Genomic DNA, 17,051 nt, shown 5'->3' with positions numbered 1-17,051 from the left:
ACACAAATAACAAAAGAAAATGTGAATGTGTTTGGCAGGAATTTAAATCTGGGATGTAAAAGAAAATGCTCGGCTAAGTAATACAACCCTTCTACACAAGGTCACCTGCTGTTCAGCCATGGCTCATTAACCCTGTGGGTGATATGAATGGCTATGAGCGCAGTCAGGCACCTAGTCGCAGTGTGCATAATACGGGTGGTAAGCTTCTAGTACAGAGAGTTGATAAGGAGGGCCTACTGTATGCCCTTGATCCAGATGTAACAGTTGTTTTCTCTCCATTGCTTCTTGTGTGCAGGTGTGTATGCTTGTGTGTGTGTGTGTGTGTGTGTGTGTGTTTGCGTGTATGTGTGTGTGTGTGTGTGTGTGTGTGTGTGTGTGTGTGTGTGTGTGTGTGTGTGTGAGTGTGTGATGTGTTTGTTAATTTCATCATGGATATATCTATGTTTGTGCATATATTTAGTTTCAGTTTATCATTGACAGATACTGTGTGCAAGGTTTTTCCCCCTTCTCATTACTGTATCAGTATAAGCGAAACAGCAAATAAATAGATCATTCAAATTATATCTTACTGGTGAAGGACATAAAAAATTAACAAGATTACTCCCCCCTCCCCCCCCCCCCCCCCGACAAGAAGAACCGTTAAAAAGCCAATTTTCTTTTCTCCTTCATAATCAATATATTCAACAGTGTTTAGGGCAGCAAGAAGTCCATTGAGGTGGTTTATAAGAAGCATATCTTTTTCAATAAGAGGAATAAAATGTCACTTGTACTTTAACTTTGAAAATACTGGAGAGTATTGTACAAGAAAGTTTAAAGGGATCATATAGTTTTGGTTGAGACCTAATTTCAGGTTTCTAACATTTTTTGGGGGAGATAATGAGAAACCTCTTGTGAAATATGAAAGAGCGGGTAATTCCACGAGGAATTCAACATTTATTTGATAAAAATTGGTTTTGAAATGGCCGAGATGTCCAAAACAGAGCGATTCTAGTAAAATGTGGGACCCACACTTTATTACTATCTCTTTGTTTTACTTTGTTTTTTTGATGTTTCAGTCATTCCAAACCCAATTTTCATCGAATAAACTTTGAATTCCTCCTAAAATGGTATGCACTGTACTATTTCGTAAGTGTTTTCTTGGTATCTTGCAAAAAGTTAAAAGCCCAATTCTCATCTCCACCAATACTGTACCATCCCTTTAATGTGACTGCTCAAATATGTTTAATTAAACCATACAATAAAGATCATTGCTATAAACCTTTGTGCATAAAAAGTAAAAGAAACACAAAGAAAAAACACCACACCCCCCAAAAAACAACAACAACTATGCAGAACACTCCAATTGAAATAACAAGATTATTTTGAATAGGTAGAATATATTACAATTTAAAAAAAGGAAATTTCTACACAGTAAGCAGGAGACTACATCATTCAAAACTTGTTTATTTTATTTGAAAACAACCACATTTTACGTTAGAATCTAAAAAACAAACACACTGGATATTATATAACTACACTGGTTGGCAGCTTTGCATTATATTACAGTAGGAATGAGTGCCTCAAACAGTTTTAAATTAAGATATAAAAAGTCATTTGTGTGGCAGGAAACAAACTACAAGACCAAGATTTAACAAACAGGTAGCTGTAAACATACAGAGGATAGGGAAAATTAATTTGATTGGCACTGAATATGGTTTGTTACCAACATCTCGCTGTGAGCAATTAATTATTGCCATGCATATAAGAAAATGGTACACGACAGCTGCTGCTAATCATTATGACTACAACTCTGCATTTGGAGAGAAAAAAAGAAACCACCCTATCCATCTACCAAACCTATGATGACGGCTACTCTGAAAAGTATCTGGAGGAATTTGAAGAAAAAAATGAAAGGGATAATTGTATAAATAAATGTGTGGAAAGTCCATGCATCAGTGTAGGCTATTGTTCCCTAGAAAATCAACAATATTTACTGTCATAACTCGGTTGAAATGTGAATCATCTTTGCTCAAAAATATCTGGGCAAATAGAGGAGAACCGTCTATAATTCCCACTTCTCACGTTATGATTTGGGTGAGTGATTTAGCACAATAAGTAAATATCCAGTCTGTCCACATTTTTTGGGAACTTGGGTGAATGGCTGATGCAGGGGTATGGTAGGGAAAGAAAAAGAGGGACAACCTTGTAAAAATGACATCCTCACCTCAAGTCACAACTCTGTTGGTAAATTTTGTCTGAGAAGCATTTCATTAAAAACTAAGGGATATCTGTATGAATAAATGTATGAAAGCCCATACATCAGTGCAAGCTATTGTTCCTAAGGAAAAAAAAAGTGTTAGGTTTCTGTCGTAACTCTGTTGAAATATCATCTTAGCTCAAAAATATCTGGCCAAATAGAGGAGAACCGTCTATTATTCCCACTTCTCACATTACGATTTGGGTGACAGATTTAACACAAAAGGCAAATATACATTTCTTGGGAACCGGGTGAATGACTGACGCAGAGGTACGGTTGGGAAAGGAAAAGAGGGACAACCTTGTAAAAATGACTTCCTCACCTCAAGTCACAACTCTGTTGGCAAACTTTGTTATATTTATATTTGACTTCTGCATGGTTAAACACCAGAACTCATAGCTCTTTCTTTTCTTTTGGAACGACACAAAATAGACATTCAGTTTCCATCAGGCAAGGTTAAGAAAATTAGAACTCGTCAGTTAGTCTTACTATTAATTCCTCTGTGGAAGCTATTTAACACTTTGGATACTTTGAATGCTGATTGGCACAGAAAACACCAAAGCTTAGTACACACTCATCCAAAGTCCCCAGCACAAAAAGGATCTACTGTATACACTGTTATTTTCGTGTACAGATATTTTCGCGAATGAAAAGGCCATTGGCATTTTCGGGAGATGTTGTTTTCGCGAATTGACACCGAGGCTCAAGTTAATGCACCAGGGCACATGGAGACATTTTCGTGTGTTGTGAAATTCCTGATCCAACTGTGATTCACGAAATTTGTGAAAATTAAACCCTCGTGAAAATAACAGCTTATACAGTAATTCAAGTTGTAGTCATTTCTACTTCCACCACTCCTATGGTGTTTTTTACTAAATTTTTTTAACCCCCTCTCCACAAAGAAAATAAGTTTTTTTTAGCAGTCCAAAAGTCCCCTCCTCTGATCTCACAGTATTCAGTTCCTCTCTCAAATTGTCATTGTACTTCAGGATAACTTTTATATTACATGTTTAACTGCAGATTAAACCCTACCATGACAAATGAATGTACTAACTGATTGGCATCAGAGTGTATTTTTAATTTCACAGAGTCACAAATTACTATGCTGCCATTCATGAATACTCTTACTGAGTCTGCAATGGCTTATATACCATATTCATTTTCACGTTACATAATAATGCCTCATCATACTACGTCTGGGTGATCACTCTTGCTAACAAAAACAGCTGAATTGAAGTCCTTCCTAAAAGGAAAATAAAAAACAAACACGACCAACAATTTACAATGGATAAGGAATCGTATCCAGAAATACATTATGACTGAATTATCTGTACAACATAAAATTTATAAAACATATTTGACAATCACCCCCTACAAATAAAACACATATCATATAGGCACAGATACAGACACAATGATTACAAACATAACTTAAGAAGCACTTCAAAATCTCCCAAACTAAAGAGAAACAGTAGTAGGGCAGACAAAGGGGCTGTACAAATCTGTCGCTCCTCAACCAACACAGACATATAAAACAATCCATGCATAAAAAAAAAAAAATCCCACGCACAAAAACCAATCATTAAAAACAAGCGTGCAAACAAACAAAATAAAGATTCCTCTACCCCTCTTTCCCCTACTCTCCCAATAGAAGAAAAATTCCATTCACTCTCCTCTAGCAAAAACTCTACGCAAATCATGAGGTAACATGTCAGCATGTGAACTGAAGAAGTGTTCGCACGAGGTCCTCAGAGCTATGTTTGCACTTTGAAAAAAAGACCCACACCAATGTATCTATAAGTCTCTGCTCCTGCATGCACTGATTCGGGGCAAGGGCCCCTTACTGGTCATCGATAACTGCTTCCCCCCTAGTGAATCACGCAGAGGGACCACGAGCCGCCGGCGCAATTCATAAGAAGCAGACGGGGCCCACGGAGAAGCCAAACTTTTGACCCCGACCCGAGAAACCCCGGGGCGCGAAATCCTTGATGGGCAGCTGCGGGGCATTCTGCGTCGATAACGTGAAGATTGTTTTCTTGTACTTCTTGGCTCGTTGCTGTCCCAGGCGATCCAAGCCATTGAGATGTTGACAGAGTTTGTTGGAAAGAGACAAAATTGAAATTGATGGCAGAATGGAGGTAAAAAGAGTACAGAAGAAGGAAGGGCAGATCCTACACAACTTGGACTTTTTAAATCCAACAGGTATGCAGAGAGAAGTGGCTCATTTCTTCAGCCCTACTTTGGCAAAAGAGAGTAAGCTAAAAATTGATAACTCCTATAAAAATGAGCAAAATGAATCTGTTATTTACACTGGCAGCTTATCTCGGGTATTTTTCTGAGAAAGCTTTCCATGACTTTATTTGTTTTGTTTTGTTTTTTGTTGCAGAAATTCCAATGACTTCATGCCACATCATATGAAATATTCCACACTGATATGAGACATCTTATTTTATTTCTAACAAACTTCCCCTGGATTTGTTTGGAATATGGATGAAATTATTGAGTAGAGCACATGTCAATAATTATATCTGTATAATTTCTATTCTTTTAAACATCGTACAATCCATCTATATGATTATGCAAGTCATCACTGATGTGTTCTTACAACATTTTTGTTTCGGTTTCATTTGATAAATTCATAGAGGTTAAGTTCTAAATGAAGAGGAATTTTATTGTAATGGTGAATCAGGCCATTTGGGAACACATCAGAGGGTTCTCATACTGTCCTCCAGAAAAGCAGATTTGAGGGAAATCTTACCTTACACCCATCCTTTGGGACGTTGTACCCGGGGCTGTTGTTGTCGATGATGTCATCGTTGTAACCTTTGAACTGGATGGCGCCATTGTAGTTGCTGTTCTTCTCATCAAAGTACGCAGGAACTCGTAGGCAGTTGAAGGTAAACCTGCATGAAAGGGACATTAATGCACCAGAAGGATCACCGTGATTGACAACAAAGCTTGGTAAATGTGTGATGGTACAGCCACATTCAAAACTGCACAAACTATGTATGACTTCACATGATCAAGTTCAGAGGTAACCAATGGTAACCTAATTCCTCCATTACCCCATACGAAATGGTCAAAATGAGACAAGGAATTTCCACAAACAATAATTACAGCTTTTAACACAAAATGTCTTCTGTAATAATATCTTTTTTTTAATTTTTATAAATTAACTTTTGAAATCTTTGTGTCCTCACACAGCTTAAGAATAATGTAGAGACAACATGTACCTATACAAGAGCAAGATTGAAAAGTATGTACTTGGGAGAATCTTGAATGATTAAAAAGATGATTAAATATTTCAATTCTGTTGTGAATGTTCACCCCAAAGCAACAGGCCTGCTTCTGCCAAGGTTCCATCATCACTACATCCCTTTCAATTTTCCTCTCTTCTATACTTTAAACACACCAGGAACACTCACAGTCTGCTGGAAATATTACATTGACACAAGATTACACATCAATGAGCAAACCCCGAAGAGTGGGGGCAGGCAGATACACACTTTCACTACACGAGCAGGAACCGTGAACCTGGTGTTAGAGGGGTTGGGGATTGGGTGGGTGGGTGGTACCATTGACCCCCTTGCTGGCACCACAGGCCCCTCACCCTGAAAAATTTTGCGGGGGGGCTGATGTGTTTGGCAAGACACCACGCAAGTAAACTGCACATTTTTGTACACTACCATATCATATACTGATTTTCTTTTTTTGGCTTTGTTTTGTCATAAAAAAAGAAAAACATGTGCATGAGCTTCATCAACATTCTAAACAATAAAATTAACTATTGTATCTGTTTGGTGCCTTCTCAGACTAAGAAGCCTTGAGGGATTGGTCACCCTTTGGTGACCACTGTGAGACTCTCAACACACTTACAGTTCCAATAACTACAACCCCCGCACATCAACAGGTATAGTACACATTGCCAACACTTTGAACTTGGGGGAATTTTGAAGGAAGTTATGTTCACGTGATTAAACCATCTGAATTAAAGGAAACCTCACAGTATTTGTACCCTATCACATAAACAAGTCCAGCATACAGGTTTTGAAGAGGAGCACATCAATGCTAATCATTTAGTTGAGGGAAAATATAATGGGCCTCTTCATCCTTAGCAGATGAAAAATTGGACTCACATTAACCCTTTAGCATCTAGATGTTTCCTATAATGCCAACCTGTAGGCCTACTTGATAAAGAAAGCAAAACATTTCATACTATTTTATACATGTTCTGACAAAGTAATTGTGCATTCATAGCATACAGGATAAGTTGTAGCAGCAATAATATGAGCCGGGCAGTGAGCACACACATTTACCATGAAGGTGTTTCATAGCATACAGGATAAGTTGTAGCAGCAATAATAATTATGAGCCAGGCAGTGAGCACACACATTTACTATAAAGGTGTTTACAGAATATCTGGAATCTATAACTCATCAATACAATAAAATCTGTCAACACATCATGTTCTTCACAAATGAAAAACATTTCCTGTTCGACTGACAACTGTACATCAAAATGATCTCTGTACTTTAATTCAAAGTCCATGGGGAATTTGTGGATATGTCTCTCTTCTTTTTATACTTGTTTGTTTGTTTGTTTGTTCATTTCCATCTGAGAATATGGCTGGATAGCCCATATTCAGCTACGTTAAGCTGGTCTTCCATGGGGTTCCAGTTGGATGCGAGGTGGGACTACTTCACCAGGTTAAACACCCAGCTCTTTGCAATGAATGAATGAAGCAGGATCTTCTACATGCATGAATTATTACTCTCTCATACACTGGACCTCCATTTTATGTCCTATCCAAGGGACAGAGTGTTTTGCCTCTTACTAGAGGGGACGGTATGCTTACACACAACATTGCTCAGTCCAGACACGGGTTCGAACCCGGGCCCTTAGGATCGTGAGCCAGACGCGCTACAGACTGAGCCAACTCACCGCCCTTCACAGAATTTGCATGACAACTATGATGATAACTGTAATCAAAAGAGTTTTTTGACATTTTTTCTTGTCTCTCCTGTTTTCTTTCTCTAAATCTGTCCTACATGCACAAGTCCTGTCTATCCCTTCCCTTTCTCTTTTCTCTCCTTTCCTTCCCTCTTCAAACTTCTCTCTTTCCTTCTCTATTCTCTCCTGTTTTCTCTACTCTACTCTACTCTTCTTTTCTTTTATCATTTTCTATACTTCTTCTATCCTTAGTATTTCAGTTTCTTTTCCATGCCACCATTGTGTGATAGATATAATTCCATAAATATTATTTTCAATTTGTGCTTAAACATATGTTTTGTGAATTATTTGATGATTTTTGTTTCTATTCATCATGTCCAAAGTATGTATGTTATAATTTTTGTGTAAGTTACTTTGACTCGAATGGCAATTACGGTATTTTGTTCTTATTGCTTAAAGAAAGACTTCGATATCTGGAATATCTGAATATGTAAGAAATACACTTCTATAATCATCACGTTGCATCAAACTTTTAATTTTGCAATGTATTGAGTATGCATACAGGTGTTTTATATCCATCATTTTGGCCAAAGCATGAATCCCAACCATCAAAAGAATATCAAAACAAGAATAGCTCAATGTTTAATCACTTAAAGTGACCGGCACGGAGACAGTTATAAATGCTTGGTAATATACATGTAGACATGCCCAGACTGTGGGCTGAAAATCATCATGTGTAAATGTGTAGGCGTGTGTGTGTGTGAGTGTGTGTGTGAGTGTGTGTGTGTGTGTGTGTGTGTGTGTGTGTGTGTGTGTTTTGTGAGAGAGAGAAAGAATGGTACGCCTATATTGTTTGCATCATGTATTGTAGCTTACACATCAGTCAACACATGCCAGCTATTTGTTGGCTATACCCCATCAATCACTTCACTTTTCTTCTTCAGCATGCTACTGAATGACATTCCCCATTAAAGAGATGAAAACTTAATTGTCATTACCCCTACGAATCAGTTTCATTCTCTTAGAGAAATAGGTGAGGAGGCAGGAAAAAGAAACCAATTACAACACACAAATCAGTTTTAATCTCTTACAGATAACTGTGATCAGGCGGGGCAAAGCAAAATAACTATCACCCAAAATCCCCAAATGATAGAGTGGAAATATGAGGGCTTTAAAATAAACAAGAGAAGAAAGCAACTATAGAATTAACCCGTTGAGGACGAGCTCCGAGTACACTCGGGCAAGTGTCTATGGGAAATAAGTGCTGTAGCAAAATCAGCCTGTACCCAAGAATCACTTTTACTCTCATTACAGAGAAAAAGGTGATAAAGCAGGGAAGAGATTAAAAAAAAAAATCCCACACAAATTAGTTTCAGTCTCTCAGAGGAATTATGTGAAAAGGAAGGGCAAAGGAAAATAGCTTTGTATTTGTTTAGCTTGTACCAGCCAAGATCCGGAAATAATATAGAGTGGAAATACGAGGGCTTTGGAAATATAAAGCAACTACAAAATTTACCCATTCATGAGGACAAGTCTGGAGTATCCTAGGGCATGTGTCTATGGGAAATACATGCTGTAGCAAAATCAATTAATCAGTTTCATTCTCTTAATAGAGAAAAAGATGATGAGGATTGGAAGGGCAAAGGCTGCTTTGAACTTGTTTATCTCCTACAAGCCAAGATCCCAAGATGATATCGAGTGGAAATACAAGGATTTTAAGAATAAACAATAGAAGGAAGCAACTAAACTAACATTAGAAGGGAGGAGCCAAGTAAAGGGGAATTAGGAAATTCTGATCTGTTCATTTGCTCACACCCAACACAATGGAATCCATCACGTTTTCTGGTTGGACGCGAGATGTGTGTCAGCTTGTCATTAATAGCTGCATGTGTAAAGAGTCATCGGTATCACCCTGTGCATGTATGTAACAGTACATGGTACTGATATCAACACATTGTGTGTGTTTGTGTGTGTGTGTATGTGTCTGTGTGACCGTGTACGTTTGCATGTGCATTGGATGTTCGGCTGTGTGGCAGTATACTGTAGACTTTGCAGCCAGGTTGTTTCCTTTTTCACTTCATGGTAGGATTATTGGGATTCTATATTTTCTTCTTTTTTTCTACCCGGAGCTACGGCCTTCTTCCAATTCATTCCATATCATGAGTGCCTAACTCTTTAACATACGACAAGACGAAAGGGGAAAAGAATTAAAGCACATGTGCAGGCCTTACTAATGCTTGTGTTAAAAAAAAACCACACCAACAACACCAACAACAACAACAACAACAACAACAAACTCTAACCAAACATTGAGGATGGGCCTGGCTGTATGTCTGTATGTGTTCTTCTTGTAGCTTGAAACAGCATTTTGGTGATAATTAAAAAGGACTGTTTACATAGGCCCAGATCATTTACAATCATTTAATGCCTGTACAAGCACTTGACCGCTCCATTAATGGAACCAGATTTGCCACTTTTTCTGTAATTGTGACTAAAGAATCATTTCATGTTCACAATTTTCTCTTTCTTTTTTTTTTAGCACACATTAAGTATTACAGAAGTTGAGAATCCTCTGGACTATTTGGAATCATATGAGTTTGGCAAATTTTGACTCTCACAAAGTGTATTTTGTTCCCCCCCCCCCCCCTACATTATTCATGCCAAACTATGTGTATAGGGTACCTATATATTGCAGCGTTATCTGCTGGCATCACCTCAACTTTTATGACAATAGGGAGCTTTAGATTTTGACGCGCGGACGTTCTCCTCTCCCAGCGTCGTGCTGAAAAGTAGCTTTAGATTAGCTGCGCTGGGACGCAATGTATAAAAAATAAAATCGCGCCCCATATGATCGATGCATGAAGTAGTTCTTTACGTTGCAAACTGTGCGGACGTAAAAATAGCCCAGTACGCGTAGTGAAAAAACTCAGGTGACGCAAGCGACTAGACGCGCGCTTCTGCCCATGCTCAGAACATGTTTTTCTCTCTGAAGGTCCGCCTCAAAAATCTAAAGCTCCCTAATGAGCGGGGGGGGGGGGGGGGGGGGGGGGGGGGGGGGGGGTATATATATGGGAACTAGAGTTTGAGGTTCAACAGTATTCAAGCCTGGAGTAGAACAACTTGGATCCTACACATACACCAGGGAGGTGGGAAGAGACACCTCCTGCATACCTGCATACCTGCATACACAAACGCAAGCACGCAATCGTAGTACCCGTAGTCAATATTATATTTACACACATTATCACACACACTATGATGCCTACCACACATGCCTACATAGAGCAAAAACCCATGAATGTCACCGTGCATTATGCCCCACCCACTGGGGCAACACACTCCTCCCCTACATCATGCAATGTGTATGTGTACAGGCATGTGCTGTGCTTTTGTGTGTGTGTGTTGTGTGTGTTGTGTGTGTGTGTGTGTGTGTGTGCGTGTGTGTGTGGATATAACATGTGCAGTATGACACAAGCTCATGTAATGAGATCTACCAGAATTGATATACTGAGTAGACACTCCTCAGCCTGTGAAGTGCTTTCAAGGAGTAATATCCTGCAAAACAAGACTAGTTTAGATAAACTAATGTGATGAAATAGCTGACATATTACCCTTCTATTTTTTTTTCTCAGATTGGTAGGCACTTCAATCCTTTTCAAAGTGGCATAATGCATTAGCTTACCCAACACGACAATTTATTGAATTCATGTTCAATCAAGGATTGAACTGAATGGTCTAATAAACTGGAGCTTGATAGGCATCCATTTCATTTCATTCAAAGTGGCATAATGCATTAGCTTACCCAACACAATTTATTGAATTCATGTTCAATCAAGGATTGAACTGAATGGTCTAATAAACTGGAGCTTGATAGGCATCCATTTCATTTCATTCAAAGTGGCATAATGCATTAGCTTACCCAACACAATTTATTGAATTCATGTTCAATCAAGGATTGAACTGAATGGTCTAATAAACTGGAGCTTGATAGGCATCCATTTCATTTCATTCAAAGTGGCATAATGCATTAGCTTACCCAACACAATTTATTGAATTCATGTTCAATCAAGGATTGAACTGAATGGTCTATAAACTGGAGCTTGATAGGCATCCATTTCATCGTCCTTCCACCATTCATAGGCCTACTGCCAAACACCAGGGGCCCGTTGCATAAAACTCCAACCGGATTTTTTTCGGTTGAAATCACAAAATTCCGGTTGGAAGCTTCCAACCAGAGTTTTTCATGCAACGGATTTTACATTCTTATGTTAGCAACCTTAAAAAATTCAGGTTGGGATTTGCCCAACCTGAATTTTTTAAGGTTGCTAAAAAAGTTTTATGCAACGGGCCCCAGGCTTGATGTCAGGTAGATGGAGGCCCTACTTAAACATCGTTTAAATGCCTGATGATGATATGATTAATCATTATATCACAGATGCTTGTGTCAGTGAATTTAAAAAGCCAACATACCTGTTGGTACAAATGGCAGAGGGGGAGGGGGAAGAGAAAGAGGAGGATAAGGAGGGGGAGGAGGAGGAGGAAGAGGGGGAGGAGGGGGTGGAGGAGGAGAGGGAGAAGGAGGAGGAGGAGGATGGAAGAGGAGGAGGAGGATGAGGGTGAGGAGGAGGAGAAGGATGAGGAAGAGGAAGAGGAAGAGGAGGAGGAGGAGGAGGATGTTGACTACACAGACTTACAACTGAGTTGCTTCGGAACTCTTCATGTGCAAAAATCGCATCTGCACAACATCTGCCTCATACTGGATCTCAAACCCGTCACCCCACTCTGAGAACCATTGACCCGACCGCTGCCAAGATCTTCCATCTACCTGCAACATGACACCATGACGAATGAAAATTGAAGGAATGAAACCAGCATACAAATCTACAATCATGAATGAGTACAGAAACTTATGAATACTTCTGTATGCATTAATATGAATACCTGAATGAAAGAATACATAAATCAATCATGCAATAATGATATACTACATCAAATTTGACATAGATTACACACGGAATTTACAAACAATCAACAAAGGGGAATAAGAAATTTTATATAAATAAAAAAGATTGTGAGAAGACAACACATAAAATGAAATCCACATTCAGAAAGTAGAGACAGGCATCAAATGATTGTAGGCCTACATTGACTCCACTTATTGAAAACCAATTCCCCCATCCCCAGAAAAAAAAAAATGTTGCCAGTCAAAAATATTTCCATAATTATGAATAATGATACCATGAAACAAAAGGAGAAAAGACTTGGGAAACTTCAAATTGACACAAGTAAATTGTGCTGTGATTTCAATCTGGACAAGCATGTATTAAACATATCTGAAGTCACAAGCACAGAATATTATCTGTTTAAATCTGATGATGGAAACTCACTGTTGCTACAGCGGTTGCATTCAAGCATGTCAAGCCACCCCTCTCAAAATTGCAGTCTGCTTGGAACTTGTCTCCTGTCGCTCCACCATTAGGATCCAACCAGTATGTGCCTATTGGATAGGGAACAGATAGAATGAATAAAGAAACCCAAATGAAACCATTTCACACAAGACATATTGCTAAAGAGTGCCTTTAAGTTGGGCACTGAGACGAAAGAGGTTGACAAACTTTACTCCATTTTCTTCCATTCATCTCTCTCCTTTTCCACTCTTAAAATTTCTGCCTTTGGATACTTTTTTTGTCTCTGTCTCTCTCTGTCACACACACACACATACACACACACACACACACATACACAAGCATACAATATAGATTACACTGGTGAGATCATGTCAAGTGCCTTTAAGTTGGCCCTGAGACACAAGAGGTTGACGAACTTTACTCTATTTTCTTCCATTCATCATTCATTTCTTTCCCTCTTTCTGTGCGTGTATCTATTTCTGTCTCTGTCTCTGTCTCTCACACACGTGCACACACACAACAGAGAGCAGTAGTGAGATCATGTATGAGACCCTCACACAAGCTTAGCTCACATAATAGGCACTTTTCAATTAGCACGTTCTTGCACGCCTTGATGTATGGTTGCGCTGGCATCACAACCCTTTCGTTCACCCAATCAAAAACTCCCTATTCAAGCATGATGGAGGACAGTCAACCTTATGGATGAAGGATGGGAATTTCCCAGTAGCTGTTGAACTCCACATCGCCTCTTCACGAGACATTAGCCGGGTTCACACGTACACCAATTAGCGGGATACAAATCTCGAGATTTGCATCGCGATCGTCATCCCGAGTTTTTTGCACGTGTGGACAGAAAAAACCCGAAAATTAGCGGGATAAGCATCGCGATGCTAATCCCAAGAAATCTTGCGCTGGTTCGTCAATTAGCGGGATAATTGGCCGCGCGCTGGTACGTGTGAACGGTCGGGATTACAATCTCGAGTTTTTACAATCCCATCATGCAATGCGCACATCACAACAGCGAGGGCCTCTGCGAAGAGGTCCTTCACCTCTTTGGAGCACAACAACCGGCAATTAGCGGGATAATTCGGTACGTGTGGACGCTCGCCAAATTAGCGGGATACCGATCGCGATCGCCATCCCGCTAATTTGGTACGTGTGGACGCTCACCAAAAAACTCGGGATGAGCATCGCGATCGTCATCCCGCTAATTTGTACGTGTGAACCCGGCTAGTGTGTGTATTCCTTGTAGGTCAGTGTGTGTGTGGGGGGGGGGGGGGGTGGAGTCTTCAAATAGCATAGCATCAGTTGGCGGACAAAACCTTTGGATCTCAAATATCAGTGAAAATTATTCTTGCCACATAATCAGTTAAGCGTGACGTCCCGTACAAATCCAGCTGTCCTACTCCAAAAGTGAAGCCAGCACAGTATGTCGGTCCACAGCTTGCCAAGTTCGCATATTTTGCTCAAACACGCAACCCTGCCCAAACCGATCGATAAATCGCCAAATCCCTTAGTACATTCAAAGATTCACTCACAATTCCCTTCCTCACACAGATAGTCTGTGTTGTAAATTGATTAAATAGCATTGTCCCATATTGGACTTCTTCAAGTATCAACCCACTGCGGACGAGACAGGAGTATGCTCAGGCAAGTGTCTATGGGATATGCGTGATGTAGCAAAATCAGTCCGTCTTCAATAGGTTAAGATTCTAATTTTCTGTCACAGTTGTGTCTACTGAAGTCAAGCCTCACTGCACAATGTCTTGAGTCCAGAAACAATGGGCATGAATGCCTTTGTTGGTGTGCGAAACTGATCCATTGAAGATTATGGTTCCAAGTGAACTAGCTCTGGCGTGTGTCTGTGGGAAATGTGAGTTGAAAAAAAAAACATGCTCATCTTCAATGGGATAACACCTTGCTCTGAATGAGTGACAAATGGAGTGGAAAGCAACACACGTGGGTGATACTTCACAGAATAGTCTATTTGTATCGGCTGGTTTTGTTTGTTTGTTTGTTTGTGTTTGTGTGGTTTTTTTTTTTTGGGGGGGGGGGAATCTGTTTTTCCTCATACAATCTTCTGCGGAATGTCATAGTGCACAGTCAGTCCGCAGCGTGTGCGATAATGAGGCACGAACGACAATTTTATTCAGAATCACGTTTACGCAGTTTGTGCCCTTGAGACTGACGAGATTTCGCGATACTTTGCGAGAGTTTTTGCAGAGGTCGCAACAACAGCTTTCATAGCTTTCGCAGTGCATTGTTTGACCCAGGATGGTTAGTTAAGTTATAGAGCTGATTATGCTCATTAATTTGATACCTAATTTCCCTATTTTTGATGTCAACATAGTAGTCCATTTTAGCATCAAAGTAAACGATTATTTTGCCAATGTTCAAGAAGCTTTTAGATCATAGTTTGATGTTTTGCTAGTTCCTGACTGGTATTGAAAATAGATCTCCGTAATTTCTTCGATTTCACAATCGTGAAACTTGAGCGAGTATGATCAATTAAAAAACGAAGAGGGGCACCATTTTTAAGGTTGTGAATTTTCCTGTTGAAAACAAGGCAAATTATGTTTTCTTACTGGAAGTGGGGTAGTGAATGAACACGCGTGGAATGTGTTGTTGATACCCAGACAATGGTCGTGGACAATGGCCAGGATTGGAATGTTTCATGAGGAATTCCACCATCGCAGCTAGTCTTTGTTCATTCTGAAATGTGGTGTGTGCAAGCACATGGAAACATGTGCTTACTTCTTTCATGTGCATGCATTTAACCATGTGTCAAGAATTCAGACTAGCAGTGCTCGGGGCAATCCACATGAATAATTGATTAAGCATTCATGTGCCTTGCAGCAGAGCTCGGGACAGGTGGCAGCCAGGTCCATTGTTCAGGGTCATTGTAAGTGCACACTCACATACACATCATTGGTTCCTGTTTAAAGTTCAAGTTTTGTATAGAGAGTGAAAATTCGATCACAATCTGGAACCTAACATTTAAAACTCACAGCATTGAGTCAGCAGCCAATGGATACTACGCAATGCGACACGCCGCGTCTTGCGACAGATTTCGACCAATCACGGACCCGGAATTCCGGTGCGAATGCGAGGATAATCTTTTTAAACTCGACGCTAGACATGTCTCTGAATTTTGCTAGTTCCTGACCCGTATTGAAATGAAGATGGGAAAACGTGCCCTTATTGTGATACTATATACTTTAGCGGACATAGTCTTTACCATATTTTAGAGGGGCATGAAAGATTTCAGGTTAGTTTTTTGGTGTCAAACGTGAAGGAATATTTTTGAATACAATACCGAACTTCGAGAGGGATTTTGATATTCTATGTTCTTCTTTTCCGTTTATTTTGATCATGAGCATATTTGCTTATATTTTCTCTTTCAGTCGATACTAAAAGTGTCGAAAACTGACGAGAAATACTCGTTCTACACGGGTTTATTCATGACCATGTATCTGCTCATTACGTATGCAAGCACCGCTCAGCCGTGCATACGACTTGAATAAATACGTGCGTTTTCGCTCGCGCTGCGGACTGACTGTGCATGTTACCTTCTGTTGTGTCTGTATCATCTTTTGTTACCTGTACCTTTCAAAATTGGAACCAGCAGTTCTGAATTTCAGTATGCAGGGCAGCATATTATACTTCTTGAATACTAACTTTTCAACCAAGCGACATCGAGTGTAAGGTAACAGTATCATGTAGGCAATAAGCATTACATACATACAAATGTCTTGGTTAGAACATATCCCTTTTTAATGCTATAACTGGTCATACTGTAAAAAAAAATATTTTCGCAGCATGAAATTTTGGTGAGTTGCCTCTAACATTCAATGCATATATAGTGTAGACAATAACTTTCGCGTGCATTTTAATTTTGCCAATCTTGGCTCTTGCAAAATTTGCGAAATTAAAATGCATGTGAACATTCCTTGTTTTACAGTATTTGGACATGACTAGTCATTACTGGTTCTCTATATATCACTTCAGGGTAACAAGACCTTGTATCTCAAAATGTCATATGTCCAGGAGAGCAAAAAACAACAACAATGTATAATGTAATGGATATCTGCATGGTACTTGTTTTTAGAGTCAATATAATGTAAGCAGGAAATTGATATTTGCTTGCTCAGTAAACACAGTGTACGGATTCAGCCACCTGTTATAGTGTATGTCCTCACCCTGGTTTGTATCTGTTTATCTGGCTAACTAGTTGCTTGCATGTCTGTCTCAATCTATCAATCTCTATGTATGTATGTATGTATGTATGTATGTATGTATGTATGTATGTATGTATCTGTCTATCTACCCACCTATTTTGTATGTAATGTCTGTTATCTATCTATCTATCTATCTATCTATCTATCTATCTATCTATCTAGCTGTCTATCTATTTACCTCTCCTGTATGTCTATTTGTCTATCTGTCTATATCTATCT

General features: G+C 39.4%; 1 protein-coding gene across 1 annotated transcript in view; it reads right to left on the bottom strand.

Moving 5' to 3' along the window:
• Positions 1 to 3,036: 3,036 nt before the first annotated feature.
• Positions 3,037 to 17,051, bottom strand: part of LOC139712638 (collagen alpha-1(II) chain-like) — a 30,555-nt gene continuing 16,540 nt past the window's right edge. Inside the window, exons 10-13 of the mRNA XM_071624447.1 lie at positions 12,574 to 12,683; positions 11,881 to 12,011; positions 4,995 to 5,139; positions 3,037 to 4,292 (exon numbers count right to left, since the gene is read on the bottom strand). Coding sequence (XP_071480548.1) covers positions 4,146 to 4,292; positions 4,995 to 5,139; positions 11,881 to 12,011; positions 12,574 to 12,683 — 533 coding nt within the window. The 3' untranslated portion in view covers positions 3,037 to 4,145. The remainder of the gene's footprint in view (positions 4,293 to 4,994; positions 5,140 to 11,880; positions 12,012 to 12,573; positions 12,684 to 17,051) is intronic.

The sequence above is a fragment of the Diadema antillarum genome, unplaced genomic scaffold (assembly GCF_040938485.1).
Source record: "Diadema antillarum isolate AM-2024a unplaced genomic scaffold, OU_Dant_1.0 seq00001833_RagTag, whole genome shotgun sequence".
NCBI classification, from domain to species: domain Eukaryota; kingdom Metazoa; phylum Echinodermata; class Echinoidea; order Diadematoida; family Diadematidae; genus Diadema; species Diadema antillarum.
The sequence above is the reverse complement of the archived record's forward strand: the minus strand, read 5'-3'. Positions and strand labels throughout refer to the sequence as shown.